This window comes from Rhyacophila brunnea, unplaced genomic scaffold, assembly GCF_057557595.1.
Source record: "Rhyacophila brunnea isolate RB1 unplaced genomic scaffold, BYU_Rbru_1.0 scaffold_9, whole genome shotgun sequence".
In the NCBI taxonomy this organism is placed as follows: Eukaryota; Metazoa; Arthropoda; class Insecta; order Trichoptera; family Rhyacophilidae; genus Rhyacophila; species Rhyacophila brunnea.
The window spans coordinates 11,750,388-11,776,772 of record NW_028233361.1 but is presented as its reverse complement, the minus strand read 5'-3'; the positions used below and the strand labels follow the sequence as shown (position 1 = coordinate 11,776,772).

Here is a 26,385-nt window from a genome sequence, read left to right as displayed (position 1 = left end):
CAAATAACAACTAATATGACAAGAAAGTGGAAAAGACAGCATGTGTAAATATTAAAGAAATATGATAATATATACAATTATAAATTTATCCTATTTAAAACGTCTACAAACATTATATAATTAATAAAAAACAAATCAACCTTTATGGTGCCATCAAATAAGCTAATTGCACGATACACAGCATCATGAAACATAACATCTGTCCTGCGACGAGGTATCTTGAAGACCGTGGAGCTGCGAGTGATATTGGTGGGAACATGAAAATTAATATTTGCCAGTATATGCAGATTGTAAATGAACCCACGAAGAAGTAAAAAGAAATGCTTTAAAAGAACAATCACTCTTCGGGTAGACAGGGATTGCATTGATAGCATACCCAGAAGAAAACGAGTCGGGAAATTCATTTTATTGTCATTATCATAAGGAAAGAACCCGTATGTTCTTAAGTAGAGAAATCTAAGAAATCTATTGTGGACTCGATCCAGCTTAATTGTGTGCATGAACCTATTAGGACTCCAAATAATGCTGGCATATTCAAGAATACTCAACACAAATGATACGTATAATGTACGTAGCACTCGGACGTTTTCGAATGATTTTGAAACCCTCATAACAAAACCAAGCATTTTGCTAGATCTAGTACTGATGTTAAGAATATGCTGATTGAAAGTGAACTTTGTATCATACAATACTCCCAAATCTTTTATCTCCGTTACCCTACTCAATATTATACCAGACAATGTGTATGGGAACAATAAGGTGTGCCTTGAACGATTGAATGAAATAATATTACATTTGGAGGTAGCGAATTCAAGTTTATTTAAGATAGACCATTGCGAGATAGCATCTAGGTCAGACTGCAACATCGCACAGCATAATGGGGTTTCAATAGTTTAATAGAAAAAGTTTAAGATCATCTGCGAATAGCAAACAAGAAGAATTGGTTATAACTTTGACAATATCATCAAAAAATATTAAAAACAAAATTGGGCCAATACTTGAACCTTGAGGAACACCAGAGTTTGTTCTAAAAATCCGCGATTCATTCCCATGGTAATCAACAAATTGACGGCGATTTTTCAAATAAGAAGCAAAAAAACATATTATACTATATGACGCGCCAAATGTACAAAGCTTTTGTAATAAAATATCGTGATCAACACGATCAAATGCCTTGGAAATATCTGTGTACACAGAATCAACTTGAATTGACTTATCCATAGAATTTGAAATAAAATTATTATACACTATAAGATTTGTTACTGTGGACCGCCTAAGTCGAAAACCATGCTGCGAATCGGAGAGGCGAGAGTCTATTTGACGGTTGATGTTTATATGTAATATCGATTCAAATAATTTACATGGAGCCGAAAGAACTGCTATTGGCCTATAGTTAGAGATCTCTGATCTAGATCCCTTTTTATGAAGCGGCCTTAGGCGGGTTATTTTCCATGCATCAGGAAAAGTGCTGGATGCTATGATTAAATTAAATATATGTTTAAGCGGAAAGGATATATGTTCGTAACAGCCCTTAACCACATAAGGTGGCAAGCCATCTGGACCAAATGAACTTTTGGGAGACAAATTTGAAAACCCATATTCCATATCTTTCTCGTCAAAAGCTGAGATTTGAATATCTTGCGTTGCAGACGAAGGACCAGCAGAATCGGGGTCAAGTAGCGGTTCTATTGAGCTATAAAGTGATTCAAAATGCTTAGCAAATGCATCAGATATAACATGGTTCTCTATAGGATCATTATTCAACGTCATCATGGCATTGTCTTTTGTAGTACTACTGGAACTAAGCGAATGAATATATTTCCAAAAACAATTAGGATCTGAGACAATATTTCGACCAATCGACGTTAGATATGATTTGTGAGCCGAAGAGATGTCACACTTCAATGAGTTTCTAAGACAGGAAAATTTACTATAATCTGCAGTCCGTCTATGTTTTTTCCACAGTGCATGATAATATGCCTTTGACCTTAGATTATAAATAATTTCTGGCGTAAACCACTTAGGATATGAGTACTTCGGTAGATAAACGAGCCGGCGAGGGAAACAGGAGTCCAGACTATTATAAAATTTATTATAAAAAATAGCTAATGCCGTGTTTACATCAATTTGTTCATATAAAGAGGTCCAATCTGTAGTACTCAAAGAATTATACAGCGCTAAAAAATTTCCATTTGAAAAATTCCATTGCGGATTATGCCTATTCAGTGGAGGAATCGACGAATCATTTATGTGCGATACATGCTTAAAAGATAAAATTGTGCAAGTAGAGGGATGATAGACATCTTCAGGAACGAGAGGCTCATCACACGCGCTGACCACCGTGCAACCAACGTTAGATAGCACCAAATCAAGCGTCCGACCGAGACTATTTTTCACAGAAGAAAATTGTTTTAAATTAAATAAATTATTAAAGCTGGTATAATCAGATTCAATTATACCAGCGGAATACAAATTAAAATCTCCCAAAATAATTAGTTTTTTGTTGGGCAGTACCAAATTTTCTATTATGTGAAAAAAATCACTGTATGTAGTCGCTGAGCTGCCGGGAGGGAAGTATACAGCGGCCAAGTACAGTGAACAAAAGTTAAAATTAACTTTACACAAATTAAAATCAAAATCATATTCAGTTAAATTTGATCTGGTTGGATATAAAGTTTGTGTGGATAATGCTACCCCATTTCTAATTGCCAGCAAAACGCCCCCACCTCGTCTACCATTTCGACGGTCTGTTCTATGCACAGAATATTCACTTCCGAACAGCTCATTGGCCGATATGGTGTCGTCGAGCCATGTTTCGCTTAGAGCAATTATCGATGGTCGGGCACACAATATACCCTCTTTAAATGTATTTACTTTAGTTTTTAGGCCTCTTACATTTTGATAATAAATCTCGCATGACCGAGGTGCGGAAGTTGTTGAATGATGCTTATTATAAGCGAGTCATGCTGAGGATGGGTGAGGGATTTCTATTGAGTAGTCCGTCATTGATCGCTCCCTCTGCTCCGCATACAGGCGAGCCGGACATGTTGCACTATGGGTCGGGTGGTCATATGGCCGCTTGTGACGGCGGCAGGCAACGCATTTTGGTGAAGCTTCCTTCACGGGGCAGTCCGCACGGTCGTGGCCTGGTTCGGCACAGTAAGAACAGGTGACGTCTTTTGCCGAGCATGATTTGGCCATGTGCCCATATAAGTGGCATTTATTGCACTTGGTTACCCCTAGATAGTTCTGGAGTGGGAAAGAGTCCCATCCCATGTACAGTCTGTCATCTGCAATGAGAGCAGACCACACCGCGGCAGGTACATACGTGATATAATGGCATCTGCCAGTCCTGGGACCCGCCTTGTGGCTGAGGCGTACGGCCTGGTAGGCCTCCTCAGATAGACCCGTTTGCTCTCTTGTAGAGTTGTAAATTGCCTCCCGAAGCTGGGGTTCTGTAGTGGAAGCCGACATATTAAAAATAATAATGCGAGGCTGCTTTTTTCCTGAAAGTTTAACACTCAGAGCAGTCTCTGAGGTCTCCAGAGCGCTGACGAGACGCTTGGCCTCGTCCTCAGAGCGGGGGTGTACGATAACACCTCCGTTTCTGACGTTTCTAATTTCCGTTATTTGTACCCCAATATCCCTGGGGTTAAGGGACTTCTTGATGAGCTCTCTTGTCGTTTCCGATCGTTTTTCTCCTTCTCCCGTAGGGAAAAAGAGGACTCCAGGCCTTGGTGCTAGCGGCAACAGCGAAGGAAATGCTGACCCGGTGACAGCAGGTGCCGTGAATGGCGCAGCTGCCGGACGCTGCCGCCTTCCTAACGCAGTAGCCCAGGTGGTATCAATAGGGGGGGCAGTGATGGTAGGCTCCTTGTTGATTTGTAATGTGGCAGTTTTGAGAGTTTTCGTCTGCTCTCTTAAATCAGCAATGGCCAGGTTTTGATTTTCAATGCTTAATTGCTTATCACGAAGTTGAATCTGCAGGCCCTTAATCTCGCATTCCTGCGCTACGACTTTTATCTCCAGCTTGGCCATGCACAAATTCTGCCTTCCAACAGCCTCGGAAAGGCTTAGTAGGGCATTATGTAGCTTATCTTTAGAGCCAGCCCTAAGGGAGGAGTGCACTTCATATAAGCACGTTTGTATGTCATCATAGATGACATTATTTTCAGGCTCGGTTGTGGTGTCCGATACTGCTGAATCTATAACGACGTTGCAGTCGCTTTCGACATCCGACGTACTCGGGGGTGCAGGCTGGTGGCTTCTTTGTTTGGTTTTCTTTTGCTTTGGCTCTCTTTCTCCATCTTCAGCAGTAGAGGCCTTATCTTGTTGTGATTTGGGGCTCTTCGGCGAGCGTTCCTTTTTTGACCGCTCGCGTACGCGTGTTCCGATTCCTGAAGCAGTTTTTGCAGGGCCTGGAATGTCCGGTAGCGATTCTGAATGCTGAATTCCACCGAAAAAATGTTTTTTTTTTAAATTTAAACCACCACCGACTGTGGTGGGCATGGCCCCCACATCATGAATGTTTGGCGGGCCCCCTTACCTATCACCAGGGTTAAGGGGAATGTGATGTTCTACAGTAGTGTTCCCAAATGGTATTCCGTGGATTTATCTATATTGTTAAATAATTCCCTTGAATTCTTGATTTGTCGGACCTCATATCATATTATCGATCGTTATCATACTATAGACCACTGGTCACGACCCCCTCTTGTGGTAGCCAAGTTGCATTCAACCCATCGATATTGGATAAATAAACATTTTTATTTTTCTAGAAACACTAAAAATAATTGTAATATAAAATGATACACGTGAATTATTATCATGTAGTTACGTATATCATATTATTTTCATCATACTTCATATTTTTTATGTTAATTTTGATGAAGTAGTATCTATAGCGCCACATGTGATTTTTTTTTATAATATAACATATTTCTGGTGTGTGTTTATCTCACAATTAGACGAGCCACCACGCAGGGCCCTCTTAAGCCCGGGCCCCCAGGCTATAGCCCCGTCAGCCCATGGTGGTGGGTGTAGTCGTACTTTTCGCCGAATTTTTATCGTCGATTTTGGGTTTTTTAATAGTGAAGTTCCAAAATATTAATTGAAAATGGAAAAAAAAGTATTATTGCATTTAACTTATAGGTGCACAAACCTACCCAACAGAACACAGCCTAATTTCTCGTTTATCGGACTTTTGTCTATTGCACTCGGTGTACACCACTCCGGAATTCGGATGGACACCGAGAATTTTTTGACATTTCCATTAGAGATTGAGTTTCTAAAACAACCCGACATTAGTGTTTCGAAATTTTTGTGTTAGAAATTAAAATCTAAGAAATTTTTCTAGAGGGTGCTGGAGAATTTCAAATATTTTTTTGCCGTGTTTTTATTTGTCTAATCTATTGGCTTTCAATTTCAATGTTTTTGGGGGGGGCAAAGCCCCTTGCCCTCCCCCCTCCAGGGTGCGCTACTGAACCTAATGTAACATCACCGGAACGGACGGAATGTATTAGTATCGTAAAGGGAAGTTTAAGAATTTTCAAAAATTAAACCTTTTTATAGCCTCAACCAGAAAGCTACTCACGTACCTTATTATTTTGTTTTTGCTACAATATAATATTAATTTGTATGTGCGTTTAATGTATAATTTATTTTTTCCTACAGCCCGTGGCTTTGGAATGCGAGTGGTGGGAGGTAAAGTAGGCCCAGATGGGCGGCTCTTTGCCTACATCGTTTGGACCGTCCCTGGTGGGCCCGCAGAAAAGGGTGGACTGCAACAAGGTGATAAGGTAAGGTTGAGATTTTGCCAATGAGAAATGATTTGAACAACTAAATTATATTACACAATTCCTACAATATTGTATAGACTCATAGTTTTCGCGTTAGGGTTGGAAACCTACTAAATTTAACCTGATACCATCTTGAGTAGTATTTCAAGAGGATAAATTTACTCAAAAGACCTATATAATCTTATATTGTTAAAGGTTTTGGAATGGGGAGGAGTGCCACTGACAGATAGGAGTTTTGAAGAAGTATGTTCCGTTATGGACAGAGCTGGTGATATGGTAGAATTGCTAGTGGAGCATGCAGCTGACCTCCGAATGTGTGATCTTCTTGAGGAACCAAGACGAGCTGATGGCTCTCAGCCGCCTCCTGGACTAGTAATTGGTAAATAATAATCTTATACAAAACAACATTAATAATACAACCTACATTGTGCATGTAATTCTGGACCAAAGATTTTATGAATGGATTATTAAAACACCGAACTAATTTCGAAAGGTAAGTGTAAAAACACACAATATATCATACCGGACCCGGAAATTTCCGTGATCAATGTTTATTCCTTTTAATACCGGACCCGGAAATTTCCGGTTTTTTTCGGGGCCGTAATTAATCTGATATTTTCAGCCATCTATTGACTTTTTCGAAAAACTTTTGATGCAGTCAAGTAAGCGAAGATTCAAACCACTCTTCCGCATCGTTTGTTAGTAGATACTACTACTATCGACTGGAAAACTTGCCGGTATTGATTGGTTTAAAATAATGAATTACCTTGTTATACTTACAACAATAAAATAATGACCCTTAGACCTAACATTAGATTAAGGCTTGATTTCATAGTGATGCGTGCAGAGTAAACAGTGTCTGTGCACGTACATGGGCTTACTGGCACCAATAGTGTGTGAATTCTACTTTCGCAATATTAACTGTTTACACACAAAAATGCTGATTGTCGCACCAATCCCATTTTTCAAATATCGGCGAGACGCGTTGGATATTGTTGGATTGTTGCGTACGTGTTTTGTGTTCTGAGAAGTGTAGTCCAGTAGATTCGCCACTACTGCAAGTTGCAACTCGAAACTCACGTAAAAATTCAGAAGCTGCTAAACTTTTTTGATCCATGCATGCAGTTTTGCAGCTTGCACAATAATGCGTGTTTACATTATCGTCAGCTGAATGCAGAACATTTACTCACGTTTGAAATATTTTAGAAGGAAGTTCTTTGAAACAACCTACTTAAATTATTTATTATTTGTGTAGATAAATGTATAATCGTATATCATATTTTAATTGAACTATTTATAAAAAAATATGCATAAATGTAGCTATGTATATAATAAATAACTTATATAGGATGTTTCAAAGAACACTTCTGTAAAATATTTTAAATGTGGGAAAATTTCTGCATTCAGCTGACGATTTGCATTTCATTGATATAATCGAGACAATACGTACTGCTATCAGTAAGTCCATGTTTGTGTAAATGGCTATTAGAATGTATTTTTAGTAAGGGTCGGAAACATAAATATGTACCATTTCTTCTATTCAACGAATAATTCACAAGATCTATATTTTGAAAAATCTCTTTTGAAAAATACTCGGGTGTCGTGTTATTACGCGTATATTTGTGTGTGTTTTCAATAAAGATAAAATTGCTGAAATGATGTTAATCACGATGTTTCTGTTTATAGAATATGAGACCTCTTCCGCAACCAAAACTTAAATCTTAACCTCTGAATAAGAGATTAAAATATCTTTACCGTTCCTCTCTAATGGTATATTGAAAAACATTAACTTAAGCTACTATTACAAGATAAAAAGAACTTTTTATATACGACGTTTTTAAATTTTCTGTTGAATCATATAAACTTGACTTGACTAGCTTAAACAATCAAAAAAAAAAACCTACTTGATAGAAATAATACTGAAATGTCATTTTGACATGTCATATTGATTTTCATAGTAACGCACGTATATATTAATAATTTAGTTGCTAGGACCCCAGACCCCTGGCAACCAATAATAGTGTCGAAATAACTTTTCATTCAAAACAGAATTAACTGAAAATGAATTCAATTCTACTTAAAGATGGCTAAAAGTATTTAGAAAATGCATTGGCATCGTGTTCTGATATATTATAAAAATTTCAAATGTCTAGCTAGTCGGGAAGTTAGTTAAAAATCAATTGCAAGATTTGTACCGGATAAACAACCACCGGACAAATAAGAATACGAACTAAGAAAAACGTTGTAAAATAGCAAAAGCACTTTAAAATATTAATGCTTAAATCTGTTAACTGACTATTAGTAATGAAAATAACATTGTCCTATGAGTAGTAAATACAAAACAATAATTAAGTATTGAACACTCACCAAAATCCTTTGGAAATATTATAAAGGGGATAAATGTGTAGTCAATGAAGACATTTATTTTATTATAGTTGTATTTTTGCATGTATTTTTACACAGAATAGCCATAAATAAATTGTGTTTGATTAATAATGCATATTTACGTGTATTGGTTTGAATAGGTTTATTATTTATTTTGACACTATTGCACTACGTTTCTTTCATTATATTTGAATGAAATTTAATGTTTTGTTATAACAATAGTATTTATCGAATTCAAATATTAATAACTGACTCTTGTCGTTAATGAAAATTTAATTTCCTGTATAAGTACGTAGGTACTACTCAACTACTGTATTTATATCGGTAAAGATGGTCCCACAGAAAATTATTTTATAGCTGCTTTGTTGAAATTTATTTATTTGCTATTATTTTATAACATGTTTTTACATTTTACAGATAACGATGCAGACAACAAAACTCCTTCATCGCCAACCCGACGAAAACTTCCAAAAACTCCGGTATAAAAAAAATAATGCCAAATATTTTTCTAACATTCAGATATCAAAATATGATAATTCGTTATAACATGTTCAGAACATCTTCGATGATGCAGAGTAGCCTTACAGCGGTATTCTACCAAATCTAAGCTCTTCCGGAAAAACGCTTTTTACCAAAAGGGTAGACTTATAGATAATGCTTTAGACCTACGCATAAAATATATGTAAATTTACATTGTTTTTGTTTATGATAAGTTCTGCCAGAATTTTATAGACAAAATACCATAGTTAATTAGTGTGTGATATTTTTTAACCGAATAAAAATTGCTAATTTCAATCGAATGTATTTTTATGACTGTTTTCGGTACTTGTTACTTCTAATAATAATTTTAGAAATTGAACTGGAATTTCTGTGGTAGATCTTCGTTATCATGATATTATTATATTATCTACAATATTCAATTTACATTATTGATGTTGAAATGTGTTTCAACCTGCAACCCATCATCTGAACGATCTAACGAGAGTATTACCATTAGATATTTTTAAAGATTGTAACATGTAACAGGAGATGGATTTTATTGTAGAACTACTAACAAAATTTTTGTTTCAAAATAATAATCTCCTTGTTTTAAATTACAAAACCATAATATAATTATATCTACATCTACGGCTTGTATAAATATTATATTTTTAATACGTATAATAACTGACAGATGTGTTAAGTTAGAATTACATAATAAATCATTACAATAAATTATTATTATTTACGTATAACCAAAAATTATCTTAAGCCATTGGTTCTTCCAATCAATCTACAAGTATGTTGTTGGGAACTATGTGTAATATAGTTGAAGAGAAGTCTATATAATATATGCGTGCATCGCTTTTGATAATATTTATTATTTTATTTTATTTAATAATATTAAATAATATTTATATAAATAATAATATTATATAAAGTATGTGTTAGAAAGGGGTTTTTTTGTACCACTTCTATTTAATACGTTCGACTTTTGAAAATATAAAAAATCGTCTGGTGCAAAGTTACCCCACAGATAGGTAATATAATATTATTATTAATAAACATGTAAATAATTCAACAATATCAAATGAATTCTACTAATTTTAAATGTATTTTTTTATTCTTTATTGTAAGATTGTATCATTGTTAACAGCAGTTTTGTGGTGGGGTAGATATCTGACTTTTATAAAAAGAAAAATTAATCTTTCAGACCTATATAGTATTAGTACCTAAGTACGTATATTCTTTTCAGAAATATACATAACATAAATGGATATAATATTATATTATATCATCATTAACTGTTCTGAACTACTAGTATAAACATGTTACTAATTATCTTATCCTAATAATGTTATTATGAAAAATTAGCTCTCTTAATATTGTTGATGTTACCATGTTTAAAAAAAAGTTGTATGAAAAAAATTACTTATTATCAATAAATTAGTTTGTAATAAATGTAAATAATAAAAAAAAACATTTGAAACACGTTATCAATATATACCTACCAAGAAATAAATTATATTAAAAAAGCGTTTTAAAATATATCTTATATTGTTAAGAATAATTAAATTGAATGTTGGAATATTTAAATGGGTTAGTCTTAGATAGGTTCTCGTGTTCTCCCTTATTGTTTATGGTAATGTAAAAACAGACTATTTCAACAACATACCTACTAGTAAATTAAAAACAAGTATGGATACAATAGATAGGCACCCACTAACCTGTGTAATTTGTATTATAAGAAATATTAATTTTGGTATGGCACTCGTTAAAAAAAATATAAATATTATCATAGAATCTACAAATTATAGAAATAGGTATAGATAGATTGTAAAAACAATCATTGGATCATACAATAATAATTAAAACTGTATAGAATAATCTTTAAGCCTAGTGAATAGTATTTTTAAGAATATCAAAAGAAAGATATTATTATTAATTGTGTAAAACTATTGACTATCTTGATAGACGTAATTTAATATTTAACTCTTTTATATCAACAAATCTCACATTTTCTTACTGTCGATTCATAATCATACATAATATAAATAAATCAGTGCGAAATATATAATAATAAATTTTACTTTGTTTTTTTATACATTATGTAAAATCGTATATATACTTTATTACATTACGGCGTTTTTCCACGACCTCTGAATCCGTTATCTGAGATCTGTCAGTCCGATATCCGTCATTTTTGTCATATCGGATCAACCGCCTGATCGGCCCGAATTTTCTTGGCTGGCGTCGAATATCTTCTTCATTTTTCTATGACATATTTAATTACGACGCATTTTACTTTCATAGAACTAGTAAAAAGCAAGCCATTTGTAGGACAAAAAAAACAAATAGGTATAAAGAAAAGATTTTGAGGAAATACGCATTGCGGAAAAAATGTCAAATATTAAATCAGTCCAGTCAGTACAGTACTTCAAACTTATCTAAAGAACGGTCAAAAATGGAACTACGAACTCTCATATCATTATTATGGACGCCATTTGAATGTCAAATTCTGTCCAGCTGCGAGTCTTGATTGGGTAGTTTTCGACAGTGGCTCCCCCATCCATTCTTTAGATAAGTTTGTAGGTCTGTACACGTACATGGATTTACTGGCACAAATAGAGTGTATTTTAAACTATCGCGATAATAACTGTTTACACGTAAAAGTGCCGACTGTCTCTCCAACCTCTCATTCTTTAAGCATACGCGAGATTTTCATTGTATGGTGCTATTTGACAGGTTCGTAGATAATCGTTAACAGCAAAATATTGCGCGGTGTAGTTCGTATTTCTTCCGGCAGGTTTGCTACTATCGTTCTATTACGCATGCACATCTGCCATGTAAGTACCAATTATTCCGTGAAAATTCAGAAGTTTCTGAATTTTTTGATCCATGCATGCAATTTTGCAACTTGCAACGATAATACGTACTGTCAGCAGTAAATCCACGCACGTGTAAACGGGGTATTGTACTGACGCCAAATAGTCCAACAAAATTATAATTTTAAAAGATTTAAAACCAAAAATTTTCCGTGTATTAAATTTTTAAATGCTACAATTTTAGATCCTTATACTATAGTCACCACAGAAAAGGGTGGCAAAACTAGAAAGTGGCGACAAGCGGCATATGGACAGATAATATGCAAAATGAAGAAAGAAATTGTTTTGATTTGATTTTTTCAAATCAATGAAATAAACAACGGTTGGATCTAAGCGAGTGTCTCTCTACCAGCAGCTCGCCACCACCGCTCTATCCCACCATCTGACCACTTTCCTCCTTGTGAATGATTTTTTTGTAATAGTGCGTTAGTCAACAACATATTTGTATATAGGTACTTACGCACTTCTCTACCTGCACCTCACCTCACCAATTAAGTATAATATGGTTTCGAAGTCGGACGTAGTGAATATACGTTTTCCGTCGTCCGGATGGTAATTTACGTCATCCGGACTCAGACCGGACCGTGGAACAACGACGTTACTGTAATAATTTTTTTATAAAAATACATTTAAGTTGCCTACTTTACCAACACTGAAATAATTCTTTGGTCCAAATTAAACCCATTTTATATTTTGTTCTTTTATCTAGTATTATTATCTAATAACACATCGTGGAGTAACTGCCAAAAGTTGTTAAGTCCCGAAATCATGTTATGAAGTAATTGCAATTTGAAGTTTGACATGCCCTCTAAAATCAAACATAATGCTAATTTCTTTATGCTTTATATGCATGTTCTATAATATCGGATGATCTAATTCTAGCATAGGTACATATTAACTAGACACATAATCCGTTGTCAACTCTAAATACTTAAATTATCGACTTAACAAATTTTAGTTGCAACAACTGTACGATATTTTCTGATAAGCCTAACTAAATGAATGCAACAATCAATATACATTCCATAATAAAAATACACTTTTTATAATTACACTAATTTAAAATCATTACATAACCAAAATCGATTATCAAAACTAAATAACTGCCATATTTCTTTGGATTAAACATTTAACCTCTACACCTCATTAATGATTTCATTCATACAAATACATTTTTATCTGATTTTCTTTGAGCTTGTGTCAGTTGGGAAAAGTAATCCATATGAATATTTCGTAAATGTGAAAGAGATAAAATCGTTGGGTGCTAAATTGTGTGTGACTGTTACATTATTATTATCCTCCCTAAGAGTCGAGACACACTGGCCATAAAATGCCGTCGATACGAACCAGAAAAACATGACCGGTGTCATTTTCATACGATTCCCAATTTTCTAACATACGGTCCTGTTTTTTTGGTCCGTATCGAATGCGTTTTGCAGCCAGCGTATCTCGGTTGACTCAAACTAACAAGCGACGTGTTGTAAATATTTATATCTGGAATTGATTTTCATATCTACAGTATTGATTCTGAATAAAGGATTTAAGAAAAACTTAACATTTTTTTTTCAGATATTATAATATATGTTTACACGATTTATAGCAAATATATACAAAAATTTAACTATAAAATAAGATTTATATTATTTTTTATGAAATCTAGCTATTTATGGTAAGAATGAATACAAAACCTCTGTAATTTAGAGTAAAGTACCTCTTTCACGGAGTAAATTTGGAGTGTAATAAATATCTATGACATCTAGTAACATAATTACAAAGCTTGCAATTATATACAATTATTTTGACACAATTTAATACACATGTCTCTAAAATACAAAGATTATAATATACTCTTTTGTAAGAGTAGTGTTAATAATGGACGGAAACTATTAATTTTCCAAAAAATGATTATTATTTTATTATTGAATCATGAATTTTAATTATTATAAACTATGTCAAAACTAACTAAAAATGTATTTATACATAAACGTAGAGGCTCGGTGTCGTTTTAATACATAATATATAAATGTAAAACACATGTACTATAAAAATAGATGATTTTTTTAGTCAGCATTCGAAATGGAAAATTTTTCGAACCAGAGCGCTCGTTAATTTTTTGAAAATATTAACATAGTTTTCTAATTTTATATGTGTTTTATAAATGTAAGTGTGTTTGATTTTTTGTTATGCGGCCATTTTAGCTCAAATGGTAAAAAATATTTTTTCCACGAGACGGAACGACAGTGTTGCCGATTTTACGACCCGAAACGGCGATCCGGTGTGCTCCGGTCTATTTCGAATCCTGTTTTTAGTTTAAAAAAAGATTTACAACTCAAAATTATTGAAAATTTTCTTTGATATATTTGAAAAAAATATTATACTTCATTTGCATAAAATGTGAAAATAAGTATATTGGGTCGAACAAACACTTTTTTCAAAACATTTTATTTTTAATATTTTAATTTTATTATGATTTTTATATTATAGGTAACTCATTGAGTAATTAAAATATTATTAAGGGGGGACATGCTCGTCGAAGGTCAAAATTGAGTTTTTATTGTATATTCAAACCATGATCCTGGACACTCCTTAAACGTTGTAGATGATCTATTTATATAATTTTGAAGCCTTATTATCCTTTATAGTTATTTTAAACATTTGATGACTGCATGAAGTATTTTTGTTACATAAAATAGTATTCTTTTAAACCTCTCGCTCTAATGTTTTAGAATATAGTCATATTTCGGTACATAACTGTGCAGTGGTGTTAAGATTTTTTACATTTATTAATTTTTAAACGCATTTATAAAACCATTAGCATAATTTATTACGAGATAATTTTTGTAAAATATTCACGATAAAAAATTATATTGATAATCTCTGTGATCCCAAATTTGACAAGAATTAGGCATTTTATTATTCAAAAAATCGGCAAGATTAACACATTTCAAGATGATTCTAAAGATATTTATTATAAGCTATGTCTTTGACCATTCAAGTGTGATAAACATCTTATGAATAATGATTGCTTTATAATAATTATTGACCTAAGAATAAGGTAGTGTTTTTTTGAAATACGCCATTTCTTTTGTCATTCCCTAGTGGTTAAGCTACAACATACGGCCGTAGCCATAAATTGACAAACTATAATTGAAGTAGGGAGTAAAATGATATTGACGCGCGTGTTTGAACATGTACCGTTTAAAAAAAAATAAAAAAAAATTCGGTTAGGTACATGTTCAAACACGCGCGTTAACATAATTTTACTCCTTACTTTAATTATAGTTTGTCGTTTTATGGCTACGGCCGTATGTTGTAGCTTAACTACTAGGGAATGACAAAAGAAATGGCGTATTTCAAAAAAACACTACCTTATTCTTAGGTCAATAATTCTTATAAAGCAATCATTATTCATAAGATTTTTATCACACTTGAATGGTCAAAGACATAGCTTATAATAAATATCTTTAGAATCATCTTCAAATGTGTTAATCTTGCCGATTTTTTGAATAATAAAATGCCTAATTCTTGTCAAATTTGGGATCACAGAGATTATCAAAATAATTTTTTATCGTGAATATTTTACAAAAATTATCTCGTATTAAATTATACTAATGGTTTTATAAATGCGTTTAAAAATTAATAAATGTAAAAAATCTTAACACCACTGCACAGTTTTGTACCGAAATATGACTATATTCTAAAACATTAGAGCGAGAGGTTTAAAAGAATACTATTTTATGTAACAAAAATACTTCATGCAGTCATCAAATGTTTAAAATAACAATAAAGGATAATAAGGCTTCAAAATTATATAAATAGATTATCTACAACGTTTAAGGAGTGTCCAGGATCATGGTTTGAAAATACAATAAAAACTCAATTTTGACCTTCGACGAGCATGTCCCCCCTTAAGGGTAATTTTTCTGTTAATTGTATTTTATTGCATGTTTCATAATTCCGTCATTAGTATCCACATAATATTATTACACTCCTTTTTATTCAATAAATATATTCAATTTCAAAGCTCACGTAAAAACGTAAATAAATAAATTAAAGAACAAGATATTACAAATGTTTAATTAAAATTATTAATTTAGAAATTTTTTATTATTATAAGGTATGAAAAACACGATAGTAACACTGTTATTGTAAGTACACCAATGAAATATATAAATATACTTTAGTAAATACACTGAATTAAAAATTACGAGCTCGTTTAAAGTCGATAACTATTTGCGGGTTACATGTAAATTGTACGTAAAACATTTCAACGTGGCACAGTTTGCCGTGAGCTTTTTATCTGAAAGAGATGACTGTATACTATATGGTCTCCAATTTTATTAGATTCAATATGAACATTAATTCAAATTTCCATAGCCGATTTTGGCGAAATTCATGAATTTAACAATTAAAACCTAACCTAACAAATAATCCAGTATATCGGCTATTTTCAAATTTTGTTTGCTGCTGGCTTCCTGTAAAGTGTAAACCGAAAAGAACCGTGTTTTATTTAGACATGAATTTTATGTCAGTACTATACGATCCAAAGAGGTTGAACGGTCTTTAATATACGGCCATATATTTCCGATACAAAATTTCACGGTGAAGTGTGATACGGCGAACTGCATACGTACACGTTTCCGGACACGCTTTTGGAATGTCATCCCTCTACTAGACAAGTTTGTCTTGGTAATTTTAACCGATAGCCATCCACTTAAAACTATTTTGTTGTAGTATTTGATTCCGTGTTGTTACTAATCTTTTATGAAATGGAATTCTATTTCAATCAATATAGAATTTCTGTTATAAAAATAACCCTTTTTATACTTACATACTCTCATTTTGTTATAGCACCTTCACATTTCCAAACACTTGTATTGAAATAATCGGCTTTCTTTTATAAAACATTCATATAATCAAATTGCACAAACATATTTTAACACGCCTAGGTATGTTCTTCGGTGACTATTTGTTTGTTTATATTAATGAATGCTGTGAAATTGGAAGAGGAATGTAATACCCTGCCTGAAGACAATAAAATCTATGGACAAAACGGGTGAGACATCTTAACTATACTAAAGTAAAGCACGATAAATTGACTGCATAATTTTTAAACTATGATTTTAGTGTTATTGACAAAAGTTATTCACTTGCCCTGCATTGGTTGTCCCAACTGGCACGAAGTTGCGAAGTGTATATAAGTGGTATATTTTCATTATTTGGTCTTATGTGCAATGAAGGTAGAATTCATGACATCACGATTTCTTCATCCTCATATTTAAATCATTATCAACATAAATATAATTATGCCATAATAATTCTATTATCGCTAGATCAGGATGTTCATTTACTGGACAAACTGTCATTCTCAAATCAAATTCTCAGCGTCTGGCCACACTGAACAGTAATATATAAAAATAAGAAAAAAACATTACATTGTCGCTATTGTCCGCATTACTTTATAATAGTGTGCCGTTGTCTATGACAATATATACATGTATAGCGGGAAATAATAACAATGCAACTTTATTCAATTTTCAAAAATTCGCTAGTGGCCAGTTCCCTCATATCTATTTGACCTATGAAATCAAAATGGCTGACACCGAACAGCTGTTTTTTTACATTAAATAAAATAACAAATTATAACTTATTATGTACGTAAATTCAAATAGTTTGAAAATTCGATAAAATAAGACCTTCTGTTTGATGATTTATAGATTACTTTCACTGCACATGTTTTAATTGCTGACCATTTATTTGCTCGTGTGCTTGTGGTAGCCAGTAATTTGACATCCTGGTCTGCCTTAGTGAGTTTATGGCACGTTGCACGTTTTAGATACTTATAATATTATACCTATTATACAATAATGAATATCTCATTCTGGAATTGGTTTAGAATTGTCACCAAGACGGGTCCATTGGTATCCGAATGACAATTTCAACTATTATATATCACAATCATGTAGATTGAGCATCTACTACTAGAAAGAGAAAATAGAAGAATGTAGTAGTAAAAACCTTGCCAAAACCTTAAAAATAAACTTTAGATGAATTGACCGAGCGAGAGCTCTAATTACTAACCTACCGACCTGGGTATCTTTCTTGTAGATATTTTAACGATAACCGAAGATGTTTTTCAAATTCCGTCAAAAAAATTTCATTTTAAATGTTATGTATGGTATTGGTTAAAAACTATGGTATTGGTTAAAAATATGAAACTAAAATATACCTAGTAGTATTAATTTACAACCCCATAATATACGATATATATTTTAAGATACAATTGGCTTTTGCTACAAAATTACTTTAGACCAGATAGGCATATCTAGTTATCAATATTTCGCTTATTAGATACTATTTTCACCTGATAATGCTTTGCAGTTTACCAACTGAACAGTATACTCACAATAATTTTAAAAATGTAACAAGTTTTGCTTATAAACGTAAATTTAATACATAGATTAGTTAGTGATTGAACGATTTTACTTTAACCAAAAAAACTTCCATCAAAAAAGTAAATGTTAAATCAACATATACAAAAATATATTATTATCTTTTACACCATTAGATGTACCTATATTTTTCGTAATTATTAAATCCATCCTCTTGTCTAAAACAATAATACTCGTCATATTATTATCTTCAAACTTCAGGGCAGACCGTTTTTCAAAATGGTCGCCACAATCATATAAGTTATTAAATTTATTAAATCGAATGAATTAATGTATCAGCGACAAATTCAAAATGACAGTTCATGAATATTAATTAATAAATTTTGTTGCTCGCTATTTTATGCTTGATAGATAATGATAATGAAATTATTAAATATATCGATGTTTTTTTCTCAATTATTTAAAATACCTACTTATTATTATTATATTATAACTGTGTATACCGTAAAGATGTGACTATAGAATGGTGTTTAGGTATTGATTGAAAAACACAAGCTCTCCAATAATATTCTAATAGTTTTTTTTTTCTTAGTTTTATAATAACAATTTGGTACCTACTAATTCTAGTGCCTATGTATTTCTTATTTCTGCAGTTTGATATATTTCCAAATTGTTGTATACCTTCCCAAGAAATACGCGAATCGCTTAAAATAGTTTAATTAAATTCATTTTTACAACCTTATAAAATAGATACAACAACATTGCATTTGCATTATAAAAATATATGTACCTACCTAACCCAACTTTTTGTTTTTGTTTTTGATACCAACCTACATAATGCTGAAATGTACAATTTGACTAAGTGAATAAGAATACGTATGTATCCACTCCATTATTTGGCAACATAACTCTTGTTTATGCTACAATATATTAACAGCTATTTAAACGAATAAGGACCCAAATAAAATAATATTATATTATAAAACTAAAATTCAAAAATACAATAATGTAATATCAAAAGGTGCTTTCTCCTAATTGTATTTTAAAGTATTTTTTTTTACTTTCCATACTATTTAATTTTAAATGATTTATTAAAATAACAACTAGCTTAGTAAATTAATAATATCACAGATTTTACTCTGATATTTTTAACTAAAAAAATATTATGGATCTCTAAACTGTGGAGAAATTATTAATATATTTTACCAGTCATTCGTTCAGAGTCCTAAGTTTAAAAAAATGATTGATTTTAAGCTAACTCAGTCATATGTTCGAACCCACGGCTTACTGATCAGTGAATGATAGTCATTTTCATTCAATAGTGGACACAAATACTTAGTTCTATTCACTTTTTCTTTGACATCTAGGTAATTGTACATCAAATAAATCACTTACCTAAATATTTTATGCATATAAATAAAATTAATCTATCTATCGATCACACTTAATAATTAACAGATTTATATTATGCAATATATTAAACAAGGAATTTGTTTATCCCGTTTATTAATTTCTTAAATATTATATTGTTTTGGGTCTAAAGATAATTATTATGATTTAGTTTTTAAAGCCAAAATACATATTAAATGAAGTGTTTGCTTTTACTTTCATTCTTAGGTAAATACATATACGTCCTACATAACCTCTTAAAACAGGGGTCGGCAACTAATACCTCATAAATAGTTTGCTATACCAACGTAATATTCGACCCGTACGATGAATAATTATTGCGATAAAGAAGGTCTAAGTGCATCATATTATATGCTGCAAATCTGCGACCATAGAGAGCCCGGGACATTAAATTTCGAGTTACGATGGTAGTGGTAGTTATTTACTATGTTCGAAGTATGGTAATTTGTTCGCAGTAAATAACGATTTTTGATTGTATATTTCGTTCAAATCAATTAACGTATTATATTTTATTTAAATTTAAAACACTCATCATTTTCTGCAAAGCGTTTAACATATTTTACTAGAATTATGAGCAATAACTAGCTCTACTATCGAAATTTACATTTTTGTGTCACGGTCTGATTATAGTAGCTCTGTTAGGTGACAAACAATACAAAAAAATCACTTTCGCTAGTAATATTGAATATTAACAAATATAATGTTTAAACTACAATTAATGTTTTAGAATTCACTAAATTAATAAACACATGACATACCAAACCATCTACAGATTGAAAAAAATTAATTTGTAATGCCACTTTGAATATTTTTTAAGTAAATATAAATAAATCGGTCAACAGGAAACATCCACAATATTTGAATTATTTGTAAGGAGATTGACAGTGGCGTATCTGGAAATGTGTACGTATGCAGTTAGTTTTATCACAGTTCACTGTGAGCTATTGTATTGGAAACTAATGGCCGTATTGTATTAAGATAAAATTCATGTCTAATAAACCACTCAAGATATTAATACTATCGACCGAGGGTTTTTGATGGAATTTGAATTTAAATCCTAATGTTTTTAAATTTTGTTCTACCTTTTCCATTAGAATTCAAATACAAAACTTTAAACCATTAGAACTTAATACATAAATACATAGTAAAAACCACCAAAACGCAAAAGAAAAACAGAATAAAATAGTCAACGTAAAAAAATTAGAAATTCCATCATATTGTATATACCTATTTATATAAAATTATAGTAAGTGCTCGTCAATATCAATGCTTACCTATAAAATATCAGCTTTATTATCAGATATTTGATATCAATCAATAGCAAATTAACGTTTTATTGAATTTAATAAAATTGGAACAAAGTTTTATTTTTCATCTCAATGCTATACGGTCATCTCTTTCCAGTAAGACAGCTTACGATTAGCTGTGCTACGGAAAAATGTAATACGTATTTTGTTTTTATTTGTTTTTTCATAGTCTCATTTTTTATCTTATACGAATGCATTCTTAAAGATTAGTGTAATAAAAAAAATAGTATTTTTTACACTCCACGTATTTTCTCTTAACAGTAAATGTTGAGTGTGATAGTGAGTCTGAAAAGTTTGCCGAACCCTGCTTTAGAGCATTTACTTACTTATTAAGACAGGCAAATACTTCCCTTATAATAATTTCATAGTATTTTACACTATTATAAAAACACAGGTACTTACAATTATTGGTATTCCTTACTTCAATTGCCATCTTGGCATAATGATGACGATTTCAATATACAAGATTTTATTATTAAACACTGAATAGAAGGCTTAATTAATAATTCCTTTGTAGAGGACTTATAGCTAAAATGCTTTGTAAAAAAAAACAAGCGAACTCTAGGCTGAATGTTGTATGAAGCAATATTAATAAGAAATAATGTGTCACTTAGATTGTATTTTTAACAACTGCATTTTGAACATAATAAATTTGACTTCTACAGATTGTTATAAGTATTAATGAATTATTGTTATAATATAGATAAATTTTATATCTTCATAGCATAGGTAGAGAACTATTAAAACAGATACTGACTGTTTACTAAACTTAATATAGTACACTTGATAATGTTTAAAAGAATTCGTTTTTCCAATTAATATCGACTGTGCAATTTTGTTCAAATATTGCAACCTTTTAAATGCATTATAAAACTCTGTATTGCATAAATCGAATTATGAATTCAATCCTTGGAGAAATAATTCTGTATGGGTAAATAATACACTTATTAGAATGTTACAATAGTAATACCTACGTCAAGTTTAGTAACACCCGGTAACTAAAGTTAACACTCGAGTCATCGTGATTCAAAATCAATCTAAACGCCAGTTTTTGTATTTTTTCAAAAAAAAATATGTAGTAATGTTTATGTAGTATTGCACCCGTGGTAGCTAAATTGATAGAGCGACCGTCTATGAATCCGCAGATCACGGAATCGAACCCGCTACCGATCAAAAAATCCATGTTGTTTATTTTTCTCAATATGTATGTTTGATCCAGTAAAAGGACCCAATGGATTGGGTGAATGGCTTATAATTCATTCATAGATTCCTTCATAAAAATATGTGAAAATAATTTACACTTCATAATGCTTCATAAGCTATGTGTCCACATAGAGTATCAGATATCATAAAAAAGTCACTAAAAACTTTATAAAAATTTACCTTATTTTCAAATTTGCCCTTAATTCATTGATTATCAATATATATATATATAAATTTATACGGCCAATCATCATGTCTGCGTAATTTCAAAACCAATATAAATCCAGTTTGAAATGAGTTTCATAGTATAGTTATATCCATACACTACAATCATGCCAATTAAATACAATTTTTAAATCCAAATATCCTCCAAAGTATTTTATGTGTGTCATATTTTTTGACATATTCATTCCAAACCAATTTAAATCCAGTTAAATGAGTTTTATAATATAGTTAAATCCATACACCACAATCATGACCAATTAAATATAATTTCTAAATCTAAATATCCTACAAAGTATATCTGTGTCAATGTTTTGACATATTATTCATTTTTATTCTCTTCGTATTGTCAAAAATTTGTTTCTTGGATAAGTATGGTTTTGAAATGCATTGCTTCAGTATTATCACATATTGTTATTTAATTAGTTTAAAAAAGACAGTAGAATATAACAGTAGGTTTGTTTTATTAAATAAATTGAAATTTTCGGGTATCACCAAACATTGACCGGTAATACTAAAAAGAATCTAGCTTATAATATAGTATCCTGAAAAATAAAACAGATGCACACGTATATCATAAAATTTTATTTTGAATACCCACTTATATCAAATTCACAGTACAGTGAACCTAATTGTTTTTTTTTCTATTCCACAACAACATAGTTTAAATAAAATCTTACAAAAATTATTTAACTATACCGTAATATTGTAAATATTATTATTTAAAAGCTATTATTTATAATTTGTTTTGCATCTTATATAAATATACCCAAAATTATTTCTCCAAGGTGAAAAAAACAAACCTTTTGTATTGAATAAATGTAATCGCATGCATTTGCTTGTCGATTGGATGCATAGCATTTACCTTATTGTATTCAGGAAGAAAAAAACATAACCTAGGTTCTATAATATGTAAATTTTCCAAAAAATGTACCTACTTCTTATTGAACTATTTTTATTCAGTACACTCGTTACTCTGCAGAAAATTTATTCATAAGCATAAGAATTTTCTACAATATCTACGTTTGTATAATCTTTTTTAAAGAGTTTTTATACACTGATCCATTGACGAGTAATACTGTCGATTTTGTGGTATTTTTATATCCATTAGAATCCGCGGTATAAAATATTGACAGCCTAACCATTGTTATTGTTTGCTGCAAGAAGGTGATCCACTGGGAAACCAGTGACTAAGATTATTATTTAGTGTTTCATTTGAAAAATACATTAAATTATATACCAGCATATCATAATAATATAATGCTAAAGTTTTTTTTAACCATAATAATATGTTTGAATCACCGTGATAACTAACGGCATTTATAATCTTCTTCTTCTTCTTTCACCCTGTCACGCCACAGCATTAGAGCATAGGGGAAACGCGAATTCGCTTCCTCGGTCCATCGCCAACTCTCGCGCCTCCCGCCATGCCAGACGTGCAGCGCATAGATTACTTTTGTAGCACCGCTACAGGTTAAGGGATTGCCGATCACGGCGACAGAACCATTGAGGCTGTGCAACAAGGGTACGAAATGTCGCACTCTCTGGCGGCATACGGAACACATGTCCAAGCCATGTAAAGCGTCTCTTCGTGATTACCTCAATCACCGAAGGTTACTGTATCGGCTCACGAACCTGAGTGTTGGTACCAACGTACCCCTAATATTCGGCGGAGACATTACAATAATGATAGTATAATATAGTTGTCGCTAAACTATCAGGTTATTTCTATCGATTATAATGGTAAACTTCTCATCAATCAAAACAGACGGATATTCTATAAAATTAAATTTTGGCCACCATCTTAGTATTTTATTAGCATCCAACTGCAACATTTCTGGGTTAACTTCCAGTTAGTTTTCAGTACCATAAAATACATGCCTAAACTTAAAATCTATTAACTCACACTGTGGGTAGTTATAGAAAATGGAAAATTTATACGTCATTTTAGAATTTAACGATTAAGCCGCTCTACATCCTCAAAATTACTTGAATAATATACCAATTTTCATACATTAATACGAAAGTGCACGTTTTTTTGGATTTTCCGAGCTATGTAGTGCGGACTCAATTTAACTACTCAATTACTAAATTTTATATTGTCAATAACGTTTTTTCTTACATCGATTTCATAATATCGTTATCATTGGTGTCTACGTAAATACTAATGTCATATTTTTGCTAATATTATCGACAGTTATCCCGTAAATATGACTGCCCAGATGTGTCCTATTTTTGTCAGTTTATCTTTTTTTCCAATAAGCATTATTTGCCAATGCTGGAAATAAGGTAAGTACCCCAAACTCTACAATTTTACTCGTCATTGGATCATCGCGATAACTACTTAACTAAAAAACATGATTTCATTTATATTATAAATTTAATCTAAATTCTTTCGGGTAATAAGTGATACATAATTAAAATAACTAAACATTATAAAATCCTAAAATATAATTAATCATTATGGTAAACACACTTAATGATTTTTAAAAAAATCTTTGTATTCATTGAACTAATTTAGGGTTTTTTAACAGGAGCAAATAGCCAGAGCGAAGCTGGTGACAGGCAGAGCACAGTTGCAGGTGTGGTATCATGGCGAAAGGCGGGAGCTGGTGGTAGCGTTGATGGCGGCTGACGAGCTGGCTGCCAGGGACAGCTCCAATGGACATGGAAGTCTCCCGGAAGCTTACGCACAGTTGCGGTTACTTCCAGTACAGTGAGTCAATTATTACAATATCATATATATTATTTATAATGCTACGTGTAGAGCGGCTCTCGTGCTGCAGCGCGTAAGGTGCCGGCCTTCCACCCTAGAATTCTGGGTTCGATCCCGGTGAGGACACAATATTTATGTGTTTATCTCAAAGCACCTTGTACGAAAAAGCAAAGACATGGTTATTGATAATTTTAAAATAATGCACAGTCCAAATCAAGGTATATCTGTCTGTGAACAAATTACGAAAATCTCTGTAAGTAAACATAATGTGCACCTACAATCATAAGAATCCATGCGTCATTTGTTTGAAACTAATGCACGTCCTTACTACGTACACGGCTACAAACATTTCCACCAAATGATATATTGTTTAGACAGTCTACATCCATTAAATTTGTGTACTTTAATCAAAATAAAAATAAATAATGATAAAATATTTTTAAAAATCCTCCGACACTTACTTTTTTGTCAGTATTTTTTTATTTTCGAAACATTGAAAAAACATGGACATTATTTATTTATTTGTATTAAATAATGTTCTAAATGTTCTTATACAATTCTTTTCGTTTACAGTGTACAGACCCACAAACTTATATGTAGAATGGCCTAAAATGAAACTACGAACTACCATAGAACGCCATTTTGAAAATGTCATTCGAATGTCAGACTTTGTCCAGTTATGAGTCTTGATTGGGTAGTTTTCGACAGTGGTTCCCCCATTCCATTCTTCAGATAAGTTTGTAGGTCTGTAATACAGTTTGCTAAAAATCTAACGTGGTTATGTTCTGGACACATAGCTCGAAAAAGTGACAGTTACTGGACAAATCAAGTCATTTAGTGGTATCCAAAAGGCAGAAAACGTCCAAAAGATAGACCTATAGGTTGCTGGATCAACAAAATGGCAGTGCAAGGTACATGGCTAAAAAGGCAGGAATCATTTTTAAGGTGTCTTCGTTCAGCAGTGTATAGATACTGGCTGAAGGTGATAATTACACAAATATATTTTGTATACAGTATTTATGCTATGTTTATCATGATATAGACTAGGTTTTACGGGTGTTCATTCATGCGAAATATCTTTGGTCCCTTTTCTGAGGAAAGGTTTTGATGACATCGCAACAATTATGAACTCTATTAGTTATTCGATAAGCTTAACATCGTCCGTTTTATTACAACCCAATTGTCGGTTGGCGAAGCGACAAATAGATATTATGGATGATCACACATCGAATGCAGGAAGGTTACGAATTTGGTGGTTTGATATTATAAAGTATAATTATTTGGAAGCTTTGGAAACCAACTGGAAATGACGAGATGAATATCAGACAGAATAGAAGTGTCTGGTTGAGGATGCTAAAGTTCACCTCAGACTCTAGCGTTGTAAAAGAAAAATGAATACTGTTTATGCCCCAGATATAACAGGAAGACGACATTTTCAAAATTATTAATTCTATCGTGATATTTCAAAATTCATATAAATCTTCTTTCCATAGTCAAAATTCTTTGGTTCAGACTGATAATTTATTTGTATTTTATTATATATTTTGTTATCAGTGACCTAGTGTTTCTTTAAAATAACTTAAATTA

General features: G+C 31.9%; 1 protein-coding gene across 1 annotated transcript in view; it reads left to right on the top strand.

Moving 5' to 3' along the window:
• The window catches only part of Fife (regulating synaptic membrane exocytosis protein fife), an 89,703-nt gene that overhangs the window by 41,503 nt on the left and 21,815 nt on the right, over positions 1 to 26,385 (top strand). Inside the window, exons 7-10 of the mRNA XM_085960019.1 lie at positions 5,674 to 5,798; positions 5,994 to 6,177; positions 8,601 to 8,662; positions 24,617 to 24,793. Of these exons, the coding sequence (XP_085816145.1) occupies positions 5,674 to 5,798; positions 5,994 to 6,177; positions 8,601 to 8,662; positions 24,617 to 24,793 (548 nt within the window). The remainder of the gene's footprint in view (positions 1 to 5,673; positions 5,799 to 5,993; positions 6,178 to 8,600; positions 8,663 to 24,616; positions 24,794 to 26,385) is intronic.